The following is a 23,395-nucleotide window of genomic DNA, read 5'->3' on the forward strand; positions in this document are numbered from 1 at the left end:
AATTCTAAAAATCACTTCTCCTGGTCTAGTCTCTGTAGACATACTTTCAGCTCTCCAGTAATTGAGATTGAATTGTGAAATAATATTTCATTTAGTAAGCTAGTAAGATTTAATGGTTATGGTTGAAATATAGGAGAATCTCCTCTTCAAAGTAGGTGGTGGAGATAGCATAAGTGTCTGACTATTATAACTTCAGAGCAATTTCAGTAAAAGAATTAACACACTGAATCAGTTAAGTACTAAGTCAATTTAATGCAAATATTTGCACTTTCTTTAGCTGAACTTTTTGAAGAGCTCATTCTAATAAGCCGTCCAAAAACTTAGATAAGTGGTATGGCAGATATTAAGAAATCTTTTTAGGAACTGACTTTCAGTGAATGGTAAGCAGGATTGACTCGTAAGACCTCACAGCTCAACCAGTTAATATGATCTGGCCACTTAAGTTGTGCAGTATATTTCACATGTTTCCTTTTAACCAGAATTAAGGCTTTTGAGCTGGAGAAAGGTATGTGAAATGTCTAAGGAAAATCAATTGAGCATATTTAAAGCTAATTTCTAAATTTAGCTGAAGATTTTCTTAGGTTAAATAAGTACTTTGGGGGCATTTGAAAAAAAATGTAGTTATATAACAGGAATTCATCTAGTCTTTTTTGACACCTCTGTTCCCTTTCTCCCTCTTTTCTATCCTCCCCACCTTGATACATCAAAAAATCCAAAGCACACTCTGCAATTGCCCAAGGGTTTAAGTGCTCAATGTATTTTATATAAATTCTCATAAGGCAAGCAGAGATATTTAGATAGGCGCAGCTTAGAACCAATTTGGGCATATGCCTTTCAGTTCTTATAAGTACCATTCATAGTGCAATGGAGGTTTTCTTTACATTACAAAGGAAAATGGATATTGAGCCATTCAACTTCATAGATCAGGTAACAGTTTTGGGAGCTTATATTCTTCAGCTATTGCTTCAAAAGTCTGGGGAGCTTATATTTCCCAGCTGTTGCTTCAAAAGCAACAGCTGGGAAAAAATAAAACAATAGCTGGAGAATATAACTTTTGAAGATATAGACATAGACAAAGTAATTTGTAGTCTCTGCCCACCCCCGCCCCAACATTAACTCTGTTCTTTGAAATCAGCCCCAATTATTTTAAAAAAGTAAAGGCTAATAACCACTTCTAGTACCCCAAAATGTGTTATGGAACAAGATAGAGAATCAATAAAATGAAATTCTAAAATATAAATACATCAAACATTCACATTTTTACAGGTGGGGAGATGGTGCTGGGAGATTTTTAATTGAGATTAGGTTTCAGGTGTTAAATCAGCATCTCAGTAGGAGAAAGTATCTGCTACCAACTTTTTGTATGCTTTTAAATCAATGTGTATTGTTGTTCCTATCATTTTTGTTACATAAATTCTGTTGTAAAAATAAAATTCTCTAAAACATTCCTGAAATCTTTGACCATTTTTACTTAAAATCATTACTTTTTAAAATAGTGGCATTCTGATGATTAATTCTTATAACAGGAATTACCTTTTCAACTGGTCTATTCTCCGCATTCCTTCCCCTTGTACCCCACGGCAGATTATTCTTTAAATATCATCTTTGTTGCAAGGCAGATGCTCTTCCTCTAATTTAGAGGAAGGCTATTATTACCTGATGATTGAGACTTCAAAGGCTCTTTGGGGCCATTTGTGGGAATAGGAGGCGGAGCTTCTTCATTCCCACCTGACCACCCTCTCACTTCCCCTTCTTCCAGTGATCTCTGGTCTGATTTTGTGGCTAGTTACAGGGCAGAGATAGGTGTCATAAAAGGAAACATTCCTGCCAAATAAAAGTTCTTTGTTATGTGTGAGTCTCTGTTATTCCTTCTTTATGGTGCTCTATAGAGTACACCAGGGACTATTGGGAGCAGGGGCCAAGGCACTCTACTAGAACTATACCACTGATTAGAAAAGGCAAGGGTGGACACAGACAGAGGTAAGAGTGGTACTGCAGTTTTCACCTGTTAAACGATCTTTTTAATTTTTAATATTCAAGCACAGATATCTGCAGAAAATATGATTGTTTTAGATGTTCTATGACCCAGCACATGTTCTACCTCTACCTCGGCACGTTCCCTCCTTGATCATCCCCCATTCTCCCTTGGCTATCACCTGCTGTCTTCCAAGGCTAAGCCCTGCTGACAGACACCCTCAGCTCTTTTTACAACTGGAGCATCCTGTGCAAAACTCTGTCGGAGAAATTTCCAATCAGGATGTAATTCTTTGTGAACTTCTCAGCCTCCCACACTAGCCTGTGAGCAACTGGGGGTCTGGGAGGCCCTTTGTCTCTATATTTAGTTAGTACGGTGCCTGCATGATAGTAATGCTCCTAGGTGATTGCTAAAGAAATATTCATTACTTGTAATAAAGCAAAGAAATAAATAGTCTATGTTGGCTTAAATGGAGACCATGTGTCATGTCAGCATGTTGTTTTAGTTTTATTTTAACTTTTCTAAGAAGCAACCAAGTCTTGTATCTTTCTCTGTCTAACTCTTAAATTACAGGTTCTGTAAGGAATAGGGGCTAATGATTTAACGTTGACTCAATTTTAAGCATGATAAATGCTAGCGGTTGGCTAGATAGTAATTTGTAAACTGGATAGCCATTTGAAGTGAAATAACAGGAAGCTGACTGGAGTCAATGAATATTCTTCCAAAAGAAGTACTACAGGTTTAGTCATTGTTCACTTACATTTTTATTCAAGGTTATGTTGTAACGATGACTGGATTTTTCCTCTCATTCTAGTGTATTCATTTCTGCCACCTCCCGAATATCTGACTGTTGCCCTTTCTCAGGGAATTCAGGTTACATATAACATTCATCAAAATTATTTTTTCCTGAAATTATTTATTTATTGTCTGCTTCCTTCATTATTTGTACGTTCCATATGGTTGGTGCCTATTAGGTTTACTCCAGCACCAGCAGTGTCTAGTGCATGATAGGTACTCAAGACAAATTTGGACAATATACTATGAGCCATAGTAATATGTGTAACTGAGGGACCACTGAATTTTCAAAGAGACTTCAAGTTGTGTTTGTGCATTTCTTCACAACCTTGAATTTGTTAGAAGTCTTATTGATTTCATATTACTTTGACATTAAATGTTGTGTAGAATCACATTTCACAATCTGTGTACTATAGTGGAAAAGTGGAGGCCAAAAATACTGTATTGAAATACAGACAAAGTAAAATGGTCATGTTTGATAAAAAGAACTGAATTCATAATGGACTGCCTTTTCGATGCATAGCTCATGGTTTTATAACCTCTGTGCATATTCTCAAGGCTATCTTAACCAACCATGAGTTAACCAGTTTACAGTGACTAGGCATATTCAGTTTTGGCCAAATCGTTCTGCCATTGAATTCGTCTAGTGTAGAAGTAGTTTTTTGGTCCACTTGTTTTCTGTTAAACCTTATGCTATGGGTGGGTGGAGGGGACATTTATAATGTGTGCTGAGGCAGCTGGGTAATATTGCATTACTATCCTAGGAATACTGAGGAGTGATTATTTTTAGCTTTCACCTGAGCAAACATGACTCAATTTGTTGACCTGAATCTATCCAGCCCCCTCTTGAATACACAAACTCTATTAATCCCTAGAACCGCGAAAGTGACTAAGTAAGGCCTTCATTACAAATACCTGTTAGTTTATTGTGGCTTGTTCAAAGGTTGAAGATAATTTAAACTTCCTCCATTTAGCTCTTTTCTCTTAAAACAAAATCCCACACACTTAAAAAAAATTTAAAGACAGATTAAACTTTCTTTGATTCTAGACACAATTTGTGACCCATGTAGCTAACATTTTGGCTGTAGCTAATGGAAACACCTTCTATGGTAGGTGACCAGCTACCAGCTATAAGCTTTGCTTTTGGTTTACTTCATAATGCTATCTACATAAAGAAACACTTGGGAATTCACTTTTAGCTGGAGTAGGACATTGCACTGAGCTGAAATATATTGTTGGGGGAACATTAACTGTCCATGTTTGAATATCAGGATATCTGTTTACTTTCTCAAGCAATACATGTGTTTTCTCTTTTGAACACTATAAGAAAAATGCGAAATGTTGAATTATCTTCAGGTTTTGAAGTTATGGAAAACATTTTGAGACTGGAGGACTGATTTATTAAAGTGAAAAAAATTGTGATTCTCATAGTATAGCTTGAGATGCACTTGAGGCTTCTCCAAGTTCACTGCCATGATATTTATGAAAATATTAGTATTTCTGGGATTTTTTTTCTTTATGAAAGAAACACTAGACTAATGAGAGAATGAAAATAATGCAGGCCCCTAAAAAGGCAGGCATTCACTGCATTCATTAAAAATGTGGCCTTTGTGCCCGTAAAGTGTTCAGCTTCTCTGTTATTAAGTTTGGAATGTGGTTTTGGAGCTTCGCTGAGGAACTCAGCTAGTTATTTTTCGTTTTGGTCTGAGAAGTGAGAGACTTGTTTTTCAAGAAGGTAAAAAATAAAGAAAAAAAGGTTAGGTTCATTTTGGAAGAATAGAAGTTTTAAAATGTAGTAACTATTTTCTGCAGCAAATAGTCAGTTTGAGTATGTTAGCCGAAAATAGAATTCATGACTTTTGTCTCACTGTTTATTTCTCCAACCACATTAAAAAGGGTTCAGTTAAATGTGCCATTTGGCTTTTCTAATGTCAGTGGGCTATTTAGCTGAGTCAGGATAACCGAAGTTTGATTGACTCATATTTCTAAGAATAAGTCAGATGTCTGATTTTGGATGGATTCTATGTAAAGTCTTTGTGATACAGTTTTGAGTTTTAAAGAAAAACTTTCCTAGCAGGGGTTAGTGGCAACTTATATTGCAGTGTTCAGCATTCCACATGAAGGATGTTCAGCTAGAGCTTAGTAGTGTTGAGTTTTCTGGTAAGTTTTAATAGGCATTGTCCCAACTTCTTGCAAACATAACATTTTACTAAAAATGTATCAAAATAGATATTTAATAGAATAGAAAAATAATGTGGATTCGAACATTAGAAGTGGGGCAGAATATTAATAATACACATTTTTGCCTCTTATATAACCTTCTGTTTGCTTTTCATGTTTCTCCATTGCTGTCTGATCTCTATTAAATAAGAAAATTTCTGCTTGGAATTTCTGCAAACATAATAAACCAAGTATCAGATGCACAGAAATACACGTATTTAAACCACACACATAAACCATAATTTATGACATTTTCTTTTAACTACTAACTTTCAAAGTTTTATAGATGTATATATTTTAAAATATACCAGTAGGAACCACATAAAGAAAACAATGAAAGTTTCAAAGAAATTTAAAAACAGATTGTAGACAATGGAGAAGCAAGTACTGTTCTTGGATGGGAAAACTAAATGCTGGGGAAAGATGCTAATTCTGTCCACATTAACTTATTATTATCTATTTATTTATAGATTTAATTTAATCCTCAATATCCTAGCAAAAAGATGTAAATTTGAAATGGATTGGGGAAGAGAGTTAATCTAGCAGATATTGATAAAAATAATCAACTTAGCCAGGCACAGTGGCTCACGCCTGTAGTCCCAGCACATTGGGAGGCCAAGGCGGGAGGATCACGAGGTCAGGAGATCGAGACCATCCTGGCTAACACAGTGAAACCCCGCCTCTACTAAAAATACAAAAAATTAGCCGGGCATGGTGGCGGGTGCCTGTAATCCCCACTACTCGGGAGGCTGAGGCAGGAGAATGACGTGAATCCAGGAGGCGAGTTTGCAGTGAGGCGAGATCGGGCCACTGCACTCCAGCCTGGGCAACAGAGCAAGACTCCGTCTGAAAAAAAAAAAAAAAAATCAATTTATAGAATTCAAAGCAATGTTGTGCTGATCAATGAATTGACAGTTTAATATCATGGAAAAGAACAGATGTTCAGAAACATATGCTCATATACATAAGGTTAACAGTGATATGATAAATCAACAAAAGGGAAGGTCTGTTCAATAAACTATAATTTAAATATTTAAGAAATAAAACTAGAACCTTACTGCATCTCATAGCAGTTTTCATATGGATCAACTATTTAAATATTAGAAAAAATGAAATTGCAAAAAGTAAATAGAAGTCAAATATAGATGACTATTGAATTTTGAGATCAAGAAGGTCGGTTTCTCTAAGCACAAAAGCATGGGGGGAAAAAAAAGAGGGATTCCATATAAGATCTGGAACTTCTCTATTTGAATGTGCCATAAACAAATTTAGATAGCAGATGGAAAATTTAGGAGAAATTTCCAGCAAAACATATTAGACAAATGATGATTCTCATTTATAGATAGCCTTTACAAATGGATGGAGGAGAAGTTGATTTTGGTGTATTGTGTGATTGACTATTTTGCAACTACTAACTGAAAGATTTTAATTATAAAGAAAATATATAATAGCTAATATTTTATACTTTTTGTGTTCTCAAGCACTACTCTGAATGCTTCAATATGTTAACTTGTTTAAAATATACAGTGACTTGGAAAGGTTGGTACTATTATTATTGCCATCTAAGAGATGATAAAACTGATACAGAGATAAGCTTAGTAATTTGCCCAAAACGTTCCTAGTGCGGATTTGCAGTGACACAACTAAAAATGAGAGAGCCAGGATTTGACATCAGACAGGTGGCCTCCGGAGCCAGTGTTATCACACACTACTCTGCTTTTCTAAGTGAATAAAAAGAAAAGACTACAAAACTAGGCATGATCTAACTATTTTATAAATGTGTTAATAGTTGTGTATATTTTAAAGTTACACAATTTAATTCATGTGTAAACTTTTTATCTAATTATACAGTCATAGAAAAGACAGATGGTATTTTGACATTTTTTCAACAGTGGTTACTTCCCTCTAGTGGGATTTTGGGTAAATGTTGTTTTGAACTTAAAATTTCTGTATTTTCCAAATTATTAATATGATAATCATATAACCATTAGATAATCACAAAACAGTGTTTTTAAAGTTACGCATTTCAAAGTTGCTTTACTGTCTTGAAATGCATGGTTTATATTACTTTTGAAGTATCAGTCAGTGTTTGAGTTCCCATTCTCTGCTAGGTACCAAGCCAAGTGGTGGCCCCTAGTTCTTTATCTTAAGCAAAAGCAATATTGTACAATTTTAGAGCCAAGAGGAATCTTAGAAACTTGTCATTTCGTTTCTCAGATGAGGGTCCTGAAGCTGTTATAGATTTAACTGACTTACCCAAGAGTCACTGACAGTAAGTTTTTAACCAGGCTTCGAATCCAGATTTGAAGACTAAGGTCTTCCCACTTTAGATACTGTTCTCTCTGAAGCCCCAGAGCTCTCCAAGACCTCAGTCAGGTGGGAACTGTAGCACAGTTGATTTTTTCGTGACATTGTTTTGAAGTGCGGAAGTATAACTACACTGGTTACAAATGTATTCTTTCACAGCAATTGAAAACATAATGGGAAGGTTCTCAGGGATACTGTTAGGACACCTCTGGAGGTCACTGAACGGCCTTCACCCAGATTTGGAAGATCCCTAAGTATTGCTGAGCCCCAGTTGTAGAAGGCAGTACAAAAACTGGAGGGAACCCAGTAATGGAAAGAATATTAACCAGAAACAGTAGTTTCAGTAGATGGTTTTTCTAAAAACAGACAAACATTCTCTTTTCAGCTCCAGGGCCCACAACGGCAGTGTCCTACCTGTCGGTGAAATGTGTGGATGCCCGTAAGAACCATCACAAGACAAAATGGTTAATGCCTTGGGGACCCAATCAGTGTGACAAGATCCGAGACATTGAAGAAGCAATTCCAAGGGAAATTGAAGCCAATGACATCGTGTTTTCCGTCCACATTCCCCTCCCCTCCATGGAGATGAGTCCTTGGTTCCAATTCATGCTGTTTATCCTGCAGCTGGACATTGCCTTCAAGCTAAACAACCAAATCAGTAAGTGTACTCTCCTCTCATCCCTTTCTTCCCTTTGAGCATTGCCCTCTTTGGGTTCTTTTGGAGCCAATTCTAATAGAAGTAAAAATGATAATAGTAATAGCAGAGAATTATTGACTACTTACCAGGCACTTTCTGAGTACTTTACCTGTATTAACTCATTTAATCTTCCCACCAGGTTCCTTGAGGTAGTCTTATTATTTCATTTTAGAGATGGAACACTTGGGGACCAGTGAGGTTACTCATGATCTGAAGACTGGAGAGTGGAAAAGCTGAGATTTCTGACTCAGAAAACTGCCCTAACCACCAACCTTCATCACCTCTCTAGTGTCACAGGGGAGTTTACCCCATTGGAGTGACTTGAGGGTTCCTGAAAGGTTTTTTTTTTTTTTTTTTTAATGTCTTTTCCCACTTGGCTTTGAATAAAGCTATGGCCTTAGAAAAAGATCCCTACCAAAGTGGAAATGCTAACCCATGAACACCCATTTCCCCACCAAACCAGGTTTTTTTTTTTTTTTTTTTTTTTTTTAGCTTACTCATTTGCAGTTTAAAACTCTGAGGGCATGAGATATATAAACTTTTCATGGGGAGAAAAATCACTGGGGTGATTTCTGGGAGGCCGATACATTTATGGCATCTGGGGACAGTATTAGGAATCTTAGGCTAAGAAGGAAGAAAACTTTTTTTTTTTTTCCTTTTTGACTGAGATGGGATTAAGGATGTGAGGGAAAGGGGAAAAGATGTGTTAAAGGCAGCTCTGTCTAGGGCCTGTCCATGGATTGAAACATTATTGCTTTTTCTTTTTCTTTTTCTTTTTTTTTTGAGACAGAGTTTTGCTCTTGTTCCCCAGGCTGGAGTGCAGTGGTGCCATCTCGGCTCACTGCAACTTCCGCCTCCCGGGTTCAAGTGATTCTCGTGCCTCAGCCTCCCATGTAGCTGGGATTACAGGCACCCGCCACCATGCCCAGCTAAGGGTTTTTTTTTTCCTGTATTTTTAGTGGAGACTGGGTTTCACCATGTTGGCCAGGCTGGTCTTGAACTCCTGACCTCAGGTGATCCACTCACCTCGGCCTCCCAAAGTGCTGAGATTACAGGTGTGAGCTACTGCACCTGGCCTGAAACACTATTCTTTTTTCTTCTTTTTTTTTTTTTTTTTTTTTTTTTTTTTTTTTTTTTTTTAGAGACAGAGTCTCCTATGTTTCCCAGGCTGGTCTCAAATACTGGCTCAGGCTGGAGTTCAGTAGCATAATCATAGCTCACTGCATCCTCAAACTCCTGGGCTCAAGCTATCCTCCCACCTCAGCCTCCTGAATAGCTAGGACTACAGGCTAATGTTGTAATTTTTAATTATTTTTTTCCTTTTTGCAACAGGGTCTTGCTCTGTTGCCCAGGCTGGAGTGCAATGGTGTCATCACAGCTCACTGCAGCCTTAACCTCCCAGGCTCAAGCGATCTTCCCACCTCAGCCTCTTGAGTAGCTGGCATGAGCCACTGCACCTGGTCTTAAATTTTAAAAATTAGTTTTTTTGGAGATGGGAGTCTCTCCTGAGCTCAAGCAATCTTCCCACTTTAGCCTCCCCAAATTTTTGGTTTACAGCTGTGAGCCACCATGCCTGATCTGAGGTACTATTTCTAAATATAATTTTCATGTATCTGTAATAATTTTGATACACAATTATTTTTACTCTGTTTGGGAGTTGGAGCACTATGTATACCTGACTGATAGCTTACCTGAAATAAATAGATTGTGCTGAGATAATTTTCTAGATACAGTTTTCTTTTTCTCATTCATTCATTCTCTTGCCCATTATTTTAAACTGTTTTTGAGTGCCTACCACTTCTAGGCACTCTGCTGTTGGCTGAATATGCTGTCTTTTAAGGAGCTTATGGCTAAGTGGAAATGACAGGCAAATAACTAATCATTACAGTGTGGTATGCTGGATGCTATGACAAGTTATGCCCAGGAGGATATGGAAACTTAAAAGTCTTCACAGCAGAGAAAAGGAAGACTTCCCTGGAAGGGTGTGTGGGTGTGTGTTGGTGGGGAGTGTTGTAGAGAGGCAAGCAGACAACTCTTTGAGGTGAATGTTAAAGAGAGAAAAGCCTGGTGAGGAGGTGAAGATGAGCAAATGGAAGAGCATTCTATATAGAAGGAAATGTCTTATATGAGGGTCCAAATCTGCACAATGGCCTCAAGCTTTCAAGTGGTGGTTCCCATGTCTCTAAACTCTTGCTTATTGACTCACCTGTTCACTCACTCACTCATTGGTTGTGTAACACGTTTATTCATGAGTTCATTTAAACTTTATTAAGTCCCAGCCATATGTTGAACACTCAGTACTGAGGATATAAGATTGCACAAGACATGGTTCTTGTAATGGGTCAGGGAAGAGGGTGCCTGGAAAACAGACACTTAAACCTACAAATAAGAAAAAAAAAACATCATGTGCTATAATAAGAATACACAATGTAATGTGAGGAGCCTTGGGAAGGAAAGAGTTTGCTATGAGATTCAAAACTAAATGTCTAAAAATTTTTTTGAAACCTGCAGGTTTGGGTTTTAGTATTCCTATTCCTAAGAATGCATTCAAGCAAAGGAGAATGAGGACAGTAAGAAGAGCTGTGGGAGGATGAGCTAGGTAGAGTACCTGATTTCTATATGTTTGGGTGGAAAGGTAAAGGACGTGGTATTCTGTATTTGGGCTTGCTGTGGTTATTTCAGGTATAATCTCTCCTAGACAGATTCCTACTTCTAGCTACAAGTATAAAGAAAAAGATTTACCCTGTAATAATAGATTAAATAATTACTATCTACTGACTGTATTAATGCTGGGTAACAAATTACCCTAAAATTTAGCAGCTTTCACCGATAAACATTTTTTTTTCTTTTTTCTTTTCTTCTCTTTTTTTTTTTTTTTTTTTTGAGTGAGAGTTTCTTGTGGGTGCAGTGGCACAATCTTCGCTCACCGCAGCCTCCGCCTCCGGGGTTCAAGTGATTCTCCTGCCTCAGCCTCCCGAGTAGCTGGGATTACAGGCATGCACCACCATGCCCGGCTAATTTTTATATTTTTAGTAGAGACGGGGTTTCTCCATGTTGGCCAGGATGGTCAAGAACTCCCGACCTCAGGTGATCCGCCCACCTCGGCCTCCCAAAGTGCTGGGATTACAGGCATTAGCCATGGTGCCCAGCCAACTATAAACATTTCTTAGCTCCTCATTTCTGTGGGTCAAGAATCTAGTTTGGGAGTCTCTGGCTCAAACTCTCTCTTGAGGTTGCAATTAAGCTGTTGGCCTGGTCTGCAGTCTCATCAGGCATGAGGGCTCCACTGGGGGAGGGGGATCTGCTTCCAAGCTCTCTCACATGGTTGTTGGCAGGCTTCCATCCCTCCCACGTGGGTCTCTCCATAGGACTGCCTCGCAACATGGCAGCGGGCTTCCCCCAGAGATAGTGAGCCAAGAGAGAGCCCGAGCAGTGCTGGAGAGGGAAACCGCTGAATCTTGCAAGCGACATTCCATCACTTCTGCTGTATTCTGTTGGTTAGAAGTGAACTAGTAAGTCCAGCCGACACTCAAGGGAGGTGATGACAGAAGGGCATGAATGCCAGGAGATGGTGATCATTGAGGACTATCTTAGAGGCTGAGTACCTGCTGGCATACTTTTCAACAGATTCACGGTTTCATTTGAAATATGTTCCCTGATTTATATCTAGACTGGGGGTAAGACAGAAGGTTTTTTAAGAGCATGGGCTTAGGAGTCCTACAGTGATGGGTTTAAATCCTTGTACCACTTTTTAAAAGCTCTGCCATATTGGGGAAGTTACAGAACCTCTCTTAGCCAGTTTCCTCCCTTGTAAAATATGGATAATAATGCCTAATTAACCAAATCACTCTAAGGAATAAATTAGTTTATGTAAAACTTTTAGGACGTAGTAAGTACTTATTTTTTATTTATTTTTTTTGAGACGGAGTCTCACTCTGTCACCCAGGCTGGAGTATAGTAGTGCGATCTTGGCTCACTGCAATCTCTGCCTCCCAGGTTCAAGAGATTCTCCTACCTCAGCCTCCTGAGTAGTTGGGACTACAGGTGCATGCCACCACACCCAGCTAATTTTTGTATTTTTAATAAAGACAGGGTTTCGCCATGTTGGCCAGGCTGGTCTCGAACTCCTGACTTCAGGTGATCCACCTGCCTCGGCCTCCCAAAGTGCTGGGATTACAGGTGTGAGCCACCACACCCAGCCTGGACATAGTAAGTACTATTTTAAAAAATTAAAAATTAAAAGTAGCTATTAAAATTATCCAATTATATTTATGCTTATTGCTGAAATTCAGCCATTTTTCCAATTCTTACTTCTACACCTTGGTTAGTGAGATTAGTCTTTATAAAAGAAGCATGCGGTAGAGAGAAGTCTTCCTTATCCACAGGGGATATGTTCTAAGACCCCCCAGTGAATGCCTAAAATCACAGCACTGAACCCTATATACATACATGATGTTTCTTCCTATACATACATACATAGGATACCGTTTAAATTATAAATTAGGTGCAGTAAAAGATTAACAATAATTAATAATGAAACAGAAAAAAATATGCTGTTCACAGTTTTAAGGATAGATTCATTCTTATTGTAGATCTTAGCAACCTCAGCGTAAGATTTTTTTTCTTTTAAGTTGAGAACTTTATCTTCTTTTTTTTTTTTTTTTTTTTTTTTGAGACGGAGTCTCGCTCTGTCGCCCAGGCTGGAGTGCAGTGGCCGGATCTCAGCTCACTGCAAGCTCCGCCTCCCGGGTTTACGCCATTCTCCTGCCTCAGCCTCCCGAGTAGCTGGGACTACAGGCGCCCGCCACCTCGCCCGGCTAGTTTTTTTGTATTTTTAGTAGAGACGGGGTTTCACCATGTTACCCAGGATGGTCTCGATCTCCTGACCTTGTGATCCGCCCGTCTCGGCCTCCCAAAGTGCTGGGATTACAGGCTTGAGCCACCGCGCCCGGCCTGAGAATTTTATCTTCTTAAAGGAAGCACTTGACTTGTCTCTTTAGCACATCTGAAATGCCAGCATCCATACTCTTGCGCCTTGGGGCAATAATGAGAGAAAATAAGGATGACTTGCACACAAGTACTGTAATACACAGCAGTCGATCTGGTAACCTAGATGGCTGCTAAGTGACTAATAGGCAGGAGCAGGGAGATGCTGGACCAAGAGGTGATTCTTATTGGGGGACAGCACAAGATTTCATGATGCTACTCAGAACAGTGCATCATTTAAAACTTAAGAATTGTTTATTTCTGGAATTTTTCATTTAATATTTTTAGACTGTGATTGACCTCTGGTAACTGAAACCTCTGAAGGTGAAACCTCCGATAAGGAGACTCTTAGCTTTAATTTATCGTTTCCTCGCTCAAAACATCTTCAGTGACTAACAAATAAGACTCGGTGTTCAGAGCCCTTCTGGCTCAAGGCTTCTTTTCAGCCTCCTTCCTCGCTGCTGACCTGTAACCGTTCTCTGCATCCTCAACAGGAATAGTTTCCTGCCCTGTAAACACATCCAGAGAGTTTCTCCCTTTGCGTCTTTGCTGATAATTGATCCTGCCTACCTCTTCCTCTCTTGTGATTCCCCTTCTCCCAAATGAAGGGCTCCTCCCAGAAAAACCTACACTCATTCTTCACAACATCCCAAATGTCACATACCCCTGGAGCCTTCCTAGGTATTTTCTATATTATCTCCCGTCCTCATTCCTTCCTGGATATAATCTGTCTTTCCTTACACATCCTTCATTACTTGGCCTTGTGATGTTTACTTTATCAGCCTTGTGGTCTGCACAGTGGAATTGTCTTCTCTGAGTCCTTACTAAGTTACAAACTCCCAGTGGGCAGATTATGCAGTATGTTTACATTTATGAAATCCACAGCTTTGTGTATAGGAAGCTGTGGATGAAAATACTGGATTGTGTCATTCTTCTGCCACTAAAAGGAACATAAAGCAACTGATTGAAGTGCTTCCTCCCCCCCCCCACACCTCAAAATAAGAGTTTTGTTGTTTAACATTTCAATATATATGTCTGGTCCCCACTGCTCCTATATTTTTTACACTGATGAAATTGTGGTTAAGAAGTTAAGAATTGACTATAGGAGTAGTATGTTGCTACTTTTGAGCAGCCTGTTACATGACAGGCAGTTGTTTAGAGCATAGTCTAACAGTTGGGCAGGTACTTGCCACAGGTTCCGTTTTTAGGTTGTGAGGAAAGTGCTGGATTATCTTGTGGTTCTACCTTTTACATCACTGAAGGTGACTGGCCTATAATTTGATTTCAAAACTTGGCATCAGAATCATTGAGTAACGTAATGCAGAGCCTCAGGTAAGTTTAGGTGAAATTTTAAAAGTCAACGATAAATTTCTAAAATTATACCACCAAAATTGAAAAAAGGTTAAATATGTTGACTGAATGTTATTAATAACTGAACTTTGAAAAAGAAATTTCCCAGTAATGTGAAATAACTCGAATACTTTTAGCTACTTTTTTTTGCCAGTTTCTAATGATGTTTTATATTGATTATAAATGGATTGAATATTTTAGAATTCTCCAAACTCCTTTGAAATGTATTGAAAACTCCCTGTTTACATTTTTTAGCTTTAGCAGTGTGAATAAAATGATTTTAAGCTGAACTCCTGAGCATTTCTCCCAAACCAGAAACTAAGGAATAATTCTACATATTAAATAATTTCACAGATGAATTACTTCCCAGCAAATATTAATCCTAAACAACAAAAACGCCCATGTTGACAAAGCTTTAAAACATTTTTATATGTAAATAAAATATGAATGTCTTATTTTTTCTCATGTACATCTTCATGCTCTAAAGTATTTTATCTTCATCTACAAAAATACTGTACTCAAGCTTTCTATCTTAAAAAAATCCTTAATTTTCTTAAAACTTAAGAACTAGCGTTTAATAGGGGTGTACTAAAAAGTTAACAAGATGGACCACTAATTATTCCTTTGATCTTTCTTGATAGAGCTATCAAGAAAACCACACCAAAAAATACTTTTCATGAGTAGCAGCAACACATTTTGGCTGCTAACTTTTTTTTTTTTTGAGGTGGAGTCTCGCTCTGTCGCCCAGGCTGGAGTGCAGTGGCACGATCTTGGCTCATTGCAAGCTCCGCCTTCCGGGTTCAAGCGATTCTCCTGCCTTGGCCTCCTGAGTAGCTGGGTCTACAGGCGCCTGCCACCACACTTGGCTAATTTTTGTATTTTTAGTAGAGACGGGGTTTCACCATGTTGGCCAGGATGGTCTTGATCGCCTGACCTCGTGATCCACCTGCCTAGGCCTCCCAAAGTGCTGGGATTACAGGCGTGAGCCACCGTGCCCAGCTGATTGCTTTTATATAAGAAGTTACATGTTGTGTTTGTGGGAATATTCATTTCCTTAAATTTATCCTCTCTTTCTTTGCTTATGGACACTGAGCAAGACATTGGTCATACAGATTATATATATTATGTTATATATATTCAGCAATATACATACACACACTCATATTTTAGTATAATAGGCACATCAAGTCTAGATTTCTCTCTGATTTTGGTATTAAGAATGCATGAGACTGTCTACTTTTTCTATTTTTTTATCATTACTTTGGATTCCTTTCTGACAGCAATGAACAGGACTTCAGAGAAGAGTTCGGGAGTGTGGCAAACAACATCCTGTTACACATGATGGTTTCCTGCTTATCAGAGATTCACCTGTAACAGTATTACTTCATATGTAAGGAAAAGTCAAGACCAATCCATTTTTTTTTTTTTTTTAACTTTTCCAGGCAGTCTTTGAAATGGGTTTCAGATTTCAAACAATGAGAAGAGATTTCATGTTTGGGCTCTGAAATTAAAGCTGGGGTTATAATACATGTCTGGGCAGTGTTTTCATGTACTTTTGAAGAGCCTTTGAGTAGATAAAATAATCTAAGGACTACATATTTTAAATGACTTCTAGTCACTTGGGGTTAAATGTTTATTCCCTTTAAATCTTTCAATTTAAAAGTGATACAGGTTTTAGCTAGGATTTGAGTTTCTAAACCCTCAGAAAACTAGAAACGCATTGACTTACACTATAGAAGCTGGGCATTGTTTTCATTTCTGAATTTAATTAAGCTGGTGCCTTTGGGAGAAAAACGATGGCATTATAAGGTACTTCATAGTAATAAATTTCCTGATATACAGCTTCTAAAATTCTTGGAATCTCCTGAGTGATAGGAATGCCTCTTTGCATGCTAATGAGTCAACTGAAGGCTGGGAACTCCCAGATAGCTTCAGAGTGGTCACCTGACAGACCAAGGCATGATTAGAAGGGTGGGGAACTAATTTCAGCCCCACCCACCAACAGCCAGGAGGGAAGAAGGCCTAAAGATTGAGTCACTCACCTATGGCCAATAAAGCAATCAGTCATGCCTAGGTAATGAAGCCTCAAAAACTCAAAAGGGCTGGGTGCTGGGAGCTTCCAGATAGCTGAACTTGCAGAGGTTCCGAGAGCATGACGCCCTAGAGAGGACGGGGATGCTCTGTGCCTTACCACAGCCATCCTCAACCTTTTGGGCACCAGGGACCAGTGTTGTGGAAGACACTTTTTCCACAGATGAGGGGATGGGAGATGCTTTGGGTATGAAATGGTTCCACTTCAGATCATTAGGCATTAGATTCTCATAAGGAGCATGCAACCTAGATCCCTTGCATGCATACTTCACAATAGGGTTCCCACTCCTATGACAATATAATGCTGGCTGATCTGACAGGAGGCAGAGCTCAGGCTGTAATACTTGCTCACCCACCTCTTACCTCCTACTATGTGGCTCAGTTCCTAACAGGCCACTGACTGGTACCTGTCTGCTGCCAGAGGGTCAGGGACCCCTGCCATACCACATGCCTTACCCTATGAATCTTTTATCTCGTTGTTCATGTGTATCCTTTGTCATATCCTTTATAACATGTGCATGAGTAAAGTGTTTCTCTGAGTTCTGTGAGCCTCTGTAGCAAATCAATCAATCCCAAGGAGAAGGGTCATGGGAACGCCTATTTATAACAGGCCACAACCTGTTTTTGCGATGGGCATCTGAAATGGGGGGCAGTCTTATGGGACTGAGCTTTCAACCTATGGGACCTGACGCTATTTCCAGGTAAGTGGTGTCAAAATTGAATTGAATTGAATTTTTGGACACCCAGCTGATGTCTGCTGTGGAAGTGATTGCTTGCTTGCTATGTGGAGAAACCTCCCCCAACTCTGTGCCCCTCTCCTTCCATCACATATGGGTCACAAGTAGTCTGTGTTATGTTGATTATGAGTGGAGTGGGAGCCAGAAAAAGGTGTTTTTTGTTTGTTTGTTTGTTTGTTTGTTTTTCCCCTCACTCGGAGTTCAACTTTTAAATGGTAGTTTTAAAACAATAGTCTGTAAGAGCTGAGGAAAAGAGGCCAGTTAAGAAAATCCAGAGACTCGTAGATGCTTGGGAACAGGAGTCATTGATCTTTCAGTGAATACCAATTACAAATATGAACATACCTATCTGTGGAAATCTATGATTGAGTCAGTGCTGGCTTTTTGCTAAATATTTCAGAGGTACAGAATTAATGAATTTGTCAGGGTGTAAACATGATGCTACTGTCTAGTTGTTAGGGATATGGGATTTCAATTTTTACTCTAAAGGAGTTAGGAAATAGAAGGAGTATGAGTAGGCAGAGAAGAGTGTCAGAAAAAAGTCAGCCTTAACATTTGGAGTCTGGATGTATTATGAATCATTGATGAAAATGATTATTTACGTTATGGTCTTAGAACTCTCTGTAAGGTCAAATTCTGTTATTTGAAAATATACTCTAGAGTGGTATACCTAGTTTTGTTAACAGATGCCATTCTAAAATACTTTCTCAAATACCACCATTTTTGAAAAAGTCACTCTATGCATTAGGAAAATAAAGGTTTGGATTGGCTAAAGTGGTACCCACTGGAAATGGGTTGTCACTCTAATGATTACAACTGTAAGTCATACACTTAGTATACCCCAGACTCTCCAAGGGCTTCTTTTGAGGAACCTGGGTGCATAGATCAAAGTTAGAGGATTCATTTACATATCTCTCTTTCCAGCTTTCAAATCTATAGGCTGTTGAAATAGAAGCACTAGAGTCATTGACAGAAAGCCTCAAGATGGGTAGCTGTGCCTTGAGTGGTAAATCTAGGAGTTTCAGGGGTTGAAAAATTCCTGAGACTGAAGAAATATTGGTAAATGATGAAGGGTAGGGGAAAGCCAGAATAATGTCTCTCCTATTCTTACGTAATGAAAGCATTATATTTCGCCTTGATCCTTGTGCTGTACACTAGAACCCAGTGTTAAGTCTTGCTTGCTTATTTGTTTCATTATTACAAATGGCCACATGAAGCAGTAGAATTCTTTCTATAAGTGGCAAGTGATTTTTCTTTCCCCACACTGAAAGCATTTCTGCGTAACAAGTTTCTACTTTAAAAAGTAATTAGAATGATATTACCAGTCAGTTTTCAAGTTAGATGGCTGAGTGTCCTGGGAGAAAGTTGACTAACTTTTGGCAAAGTAATTGTGCTTTTCCATTTGTCCATTGGTTATAGAATGTTAGGTAGACAAAGAGAAGACAACTGGAATAAAGGAACAATCTATTGACCATAAAAAATAAATTCTGTGAATTTCATCCTTCTATAAATTCATCCATCACATTATCTAGAATGGTGATGGGTGAATTTGTAGAAGGATGAGAGTCAAAGAAACCTTCTGGGAACTAATTTTGGCCTTCAACAAGAATTGTGATATTTAATTCTGTGTTTTCTGATGCTTCTGAGGAAAGGTCCATAAAGAGAGCTTAATGGGGCAGAGGATTCCATATACCATAAAAACTATCCCTGCTATGATGGAACAGGCCATTGGATGTATGATAGTCACATGACTGTATTTCTATGCTTCAGCAGATAGTCCTTATTAATAAAATATGTGGAAGCAACTGCTAAGAAGAAATCTATAACTCTACTCTCCAACCCCTACTACTACTCCCACCAAAAAGAGGTCTTCTTTAATTTATGACCATATCTTCTTTAATTTATGACCATGTTAGAGCCTGTGTTAAAACTATCTAACATTTTTGCTGAGTGTGGTGGTTCACACCTCTAATCCTAGCACATTGGGAGGCCAAGGTGTGCGGATCACCTGAGGTCAGGAGTTCAAGAGCAGCCTGACCAATATGGTGAAACCCTATCTATACAAAAATTAGCCCACTGTGGTGGTGTGTGCCTGTAATCCCAGCTACTTGGGAGGCTGAGGCAGGAGAATCACTTGAATCTGGGAGGTAGAGGTTTCAGCAAGCCAAGATTGCACCACTGCACTCCAGCCTGGGCAACAGAGCAACTCTGTCTCCAAAAAAAAAAAAAAAAGAAAAAAAACCTCTCTAACATTTCTAATTAGATAGTTTTTATTGTTGGCTAGTGTCACCAAAATTCAAAATTTTAAAGTTACCTTTTAAATTTCTTTACCACAATTTGAGTCAATGCAAGCAGAAATAAAAACTTCAAATTCTCCCTTTGTTCTCCTCCTCCCTCCTTTCCCTCCAAAAAAGGTAAGTTGAAAAGCTCAAAATACAGCAAAAAGATCTCAGAGGCTTAAATGGAGTAGGGTTTGTAGTGTTAAGTAAATGGTAGGGAAGTTGTCAGTATTCAAGATGGGCTTACATGGCCAGTCCCCTTTACTCTTATTGAATTGTGTGCCCCTTCAAATCAAGACTAGAACCTGGAATTTACCAGTATGAATCAGTTTTACTTACTGATTTGGGATAGAAAGCAACTAAAATCTTGGGAGAAAACTATATTTTCTTTACCCCAGGATAGAGAAGATTAGGGACATGATGTTTGTTTGCTCATGAATTATCTCTCCCTTTGAGGAAATCTTCAGGCACATCTTGACAGCTCTTCCTTTGGAATTAACCATTGTGAGCATGTTTGTATTGGCAGGAGCGTGGGAACCTTTGGCTTTGTTTTATTTGGGTGTGATTATTGGTAAGCACATTACGTGGACAACGTCATTATAAGGCTTCTCCATAAACATCACTATAGAGCTCTATCTGGCTTGGTGGGTTTTGTTAAGCATTTGCAAATGAAAAATTCCAATTCAGAAACAGAGTAGCACTCCTCCAAAACCTTTCCAAGATTTTAAAGTTAGTATTTATAGTTTGGTATATCTAGTTACATACGCTTCCTTCCAGTCATCTATTGGTTTCTGGTCAATTTAACATTGGGGAGTAGACTGTGTTAGATTAGTCTCTAGTCTTAACAAAACACTCTTCTATGGTGTTGAATAATTTACAGAAATCGTTACTAAACATCAGCTGTTTTATTTTAGCTTGGAGTGCTAGAAGGAATACTAGAGGGCTGCTGGTCTAATAATCATCAACCAAGCAGTTTAGACTGGAGTGTGAGGGCTAAGAGAACCCCTTGATTATATAAAATTTCGGTCGTATTTACTTATATGCATTTTTGAAGTAAGAGTGTGTGTGGTTCTTGTCAGGTTTGCAAATGGGTGGTTGACCCAAGTTAAAGCACTAAATCCTTTAATTTAGCAGTAGGAGAAAGCTTGAACTCTGTGGTACTTGCCCACGGTGGCACAGGTGGCTGGAGCCAGGGCAGGATCTCCTCATTGTACCTCAGTGGTGTAGATAGGTAGATGGCACCTAACAACACGTGCACCACCCCATACAGGTGAGTCAGTCTTCTACCAAACAGCGGACTCTAATATCCTTGCACAGAAGTTGCACTGGTTGTTCTAAAATGATATATTTTCAATTTTTTAAAATCTCCCAGTCAGTATTTCAGGGAATGAAGTGCAGTCTAGAATCTAGACTAGGTGGTAGGCTGGTCCTGTTTATAGTGCCACAGCTGCAGATCACCCATGTGTCTCATTTCCTGCTCTGAGTTTAGAATATAAATGAGGAGATTCTCTTTGCATCCATACAAGTATATCCTGATTACTAAAATAAAAACCTGGTTACATCATTGACTAATGTGAAGAGCAGAGAAGCCAGAAGCAGCAGATCCCATAATGGTGCCCCCAACGTATAGAAGTTATTTTTGTGTTTTCACCTCCTCTTCTAACTTTGGATCTTGTCAGTATTTAAATGCCAGCTGGTCATAACATAGCTAATGTGAGGTTCTTTTATGGGGAATTCACACCTTTATCTTGGTTAACTTAAAAAACTGAAGTGAAGATTATTTTCTGGATTATATTTTTCTAAGCAAAAGGAAGTTAAATGAGAGCAAGGCAGAATTCTGCTTGCAAAAGTGCTAGGGACTCTACATTGGAAAAAACCCTTTTCCCCAACCCTACCTATTGTCTACACACTGACACTAGAAACAGTTCCAGCTCCCCTTTTGCTTTAGTGAGTTATTAGTAATGGTGTTAGTAGAAAGATGGTAGTAATTCTTTATAGGAAGAAGAGGTTCTGGCTTTTTCTGCTCTACGTTGTTTCCTAAAATAATTGTATAGTGAATCTATTTCTCTTGTGTTGGGCTGATCATACCCAACATCAGGTCGTGGGGGTGACAAAGTCCAGTAGAGTCAAAGGATTGAGAAAAAAGACAGTTTGAGAGAGAAAATTGGGACACCAGAGGGCCATTGCTAGTGTACGGAGGCTGTGAAGGCCCCCAGCTCTGGGAGCCCACGCTATTTATTTGTAATCCAACAAAGAAACAGGTGGTGAAAATGTGGAGGTCAAAAGACCAGGCACATGATCTACAGCTGTGATGGTTTAGCATTTATATGGAACATGTTCTGCTACTTGAGATAATGGGAATAGGAGCCTAGGAGCCTAGGAGGGCTAGAAGTAAGGAGCCAGCAAGTCTAGACACATTCCTGAGGACATTATGCAAGCCCTGCCTCAGTTCCCTCCCAACACTCAGCTTTTTCCCAACATCTTGCTTTGCCCATTATTCATATTTTGACTAGAAAGAAAAGCCCAGGCTTGACCTAACAAGCAAGATTATGCCTTCATTAAAGGTAAGGCTTGGGAGATTACAAATATTTCAGTTTAGTATCTTAAAAGAAGTTGCTGTCACGTGGAAAAGAGTTCTAATACCTGTAGTTGTTTGCTGATGAGAAGGTTACCTCTGCCAGTAGTGAGCAGCCTGTTACTGGTAGTGGTCAAGCAGAAGATGGTTGGTGAGGATCATAAGGATGGCCACAGTGATAGCTGGCACAGGGCAGTGCTTTCTTTGCAAAGTACTATCGCACTAGAGATGCTGTTGCTTGTCTTTGTTGCCAGTCATTTGCCTCAGCCTGAACTTGGCCTTAACTCCCCCCTCCCTCAGCATGTTCCACCAACTCTACTGAATGGGCAGCTGGCCACATGATCAGTCCCCAAGCCATAGCTGATCAGACTAGCAGTGGGCCCTTGGCCAAAGGGGAAGCAATCAAATTCTCTTACAAGAAATTGCATTTCAGTAATTCGAGGTCTACCTTTATTAGCACTTAAAATGAAAAGCCATGAGAGCCACCTGGGCAGTCATCATTCTACACGTGCACAGAGAAGCCGTGATTGTTGACTGGCAGAGTGGGAAGACCAGATACAAAGAGGAAAACGGAGATGAAGACTATTGGTGTAATTACAGTAGACTACAAGAGTTGACTTTCCTCCTGACAGCTTTCTATTCCTGGTTTCAGACCCTCCAGCTTGTCAGCATTTTCTGCCCTTGATTTTCCTAAAGCAGTCCTCTATTCTTCCAGCTGATTTCTGGTTAAGTTAGTGGGGGTGAAGTCCTGTTACTTGCAAACAAATGTTCGCTGATTAAGACAACGTTTATTTCATCGGATCGTCTGAACAGTTCTATCTGGCAGAGTGAGGACACTGAAGATGAGAGAGTTTACATGATTTGCCAGTCTCCCAGCTGGGAAGTCGAGAGGCTATTAGTGTACGTGATGTTAGGACTCCAATGCCTTGAACCCACCATGAGTCTATTGATGGTGCTACGGAGTGTTTCCTGTTTTGAACTGGAGATTATACTAGATGATCCCTAAGCTCCCATCTACTCTAACTCTCTGAAGTTGAGAGTCCGTGACTTAAGATTCTCTGGCTTTATAAAAAATCTCATTGGTATCCCTTTGGTTTTGTAAATAGACGACTTCAGAGATCCTCCAGTGAAAACCATTCTAGAAGATAGTGCTCAGTCAAGACAGATGCTCTTGTTAGAGGGTGAGCTTAGTGTTGAAATGAGTGAATTTTCTTTTATTTTGTTACATGCGACCTTGTGTTCATTTCTACTCCTTAGGTAGGCAGACAGGGTTGGTGTACTGGAAGTGTATTTTTAGTCTGACATTAAAAAATGTATCATAGACACCAACACAGGAAGCAGTTTTTAGGTGAGTCAGTGTATAAATAACCTCAAAGAGTTTCA

General features: G+C 39.1%; 1 protein-coding gene and 1 non-coding gene across 5 annotated transcripts in view; both read left to right on the top strand.

Annotated features, from left to right (window-relative positions):
• WLS (Wnt ligand secretion mediator) overlaps nt 1-23,395 on the top strand; it is a 135,956-nt gene that overhangs the window by 30,999 nt on the left and 81,562 nt on the right. For all 4 annotated transcript variants that reach the window (XM_028832614.2, XM_077988404.1, XM_015142045.3 and 1 more), the window contains exon 2: nt 7,683-7,955. In XM_028832614.2, coding sequence (XP_028688447.1) covers nt 7,766-7,955 — 190 coding nt within the window. In that variant the 5' untranslated portion in view covers nt 7,683-7,765. The remainder of the gene's footprint in view (nt 1-7,682; nt 7,956-23,395) is intronic.
• On the top strand, nt 18,626-18,737 carry MIR1262 (microRNA mir-1262). The gene is given in 1 exon segment (NR_128286.1): nt 18,626-18,737. It is a non-coding gene; the product is annotated as a microRNA mir-1262 (primary transcript).

This window comes from Macaca mulatta, chromosome 1 (genome assembly GCF_049350105.2).
Source record: "Macaca mulatta isolate MMU2019108-1 chromosome 1, T2T-MMU8v2.0, whole genome shotgun sequence".
Taxonomy (NCBI): Eukaryota; Metazoa; Chordata; class Mammalia; order Primates; family Cercopithecidae; genus Macaca; species Macaca mulatta.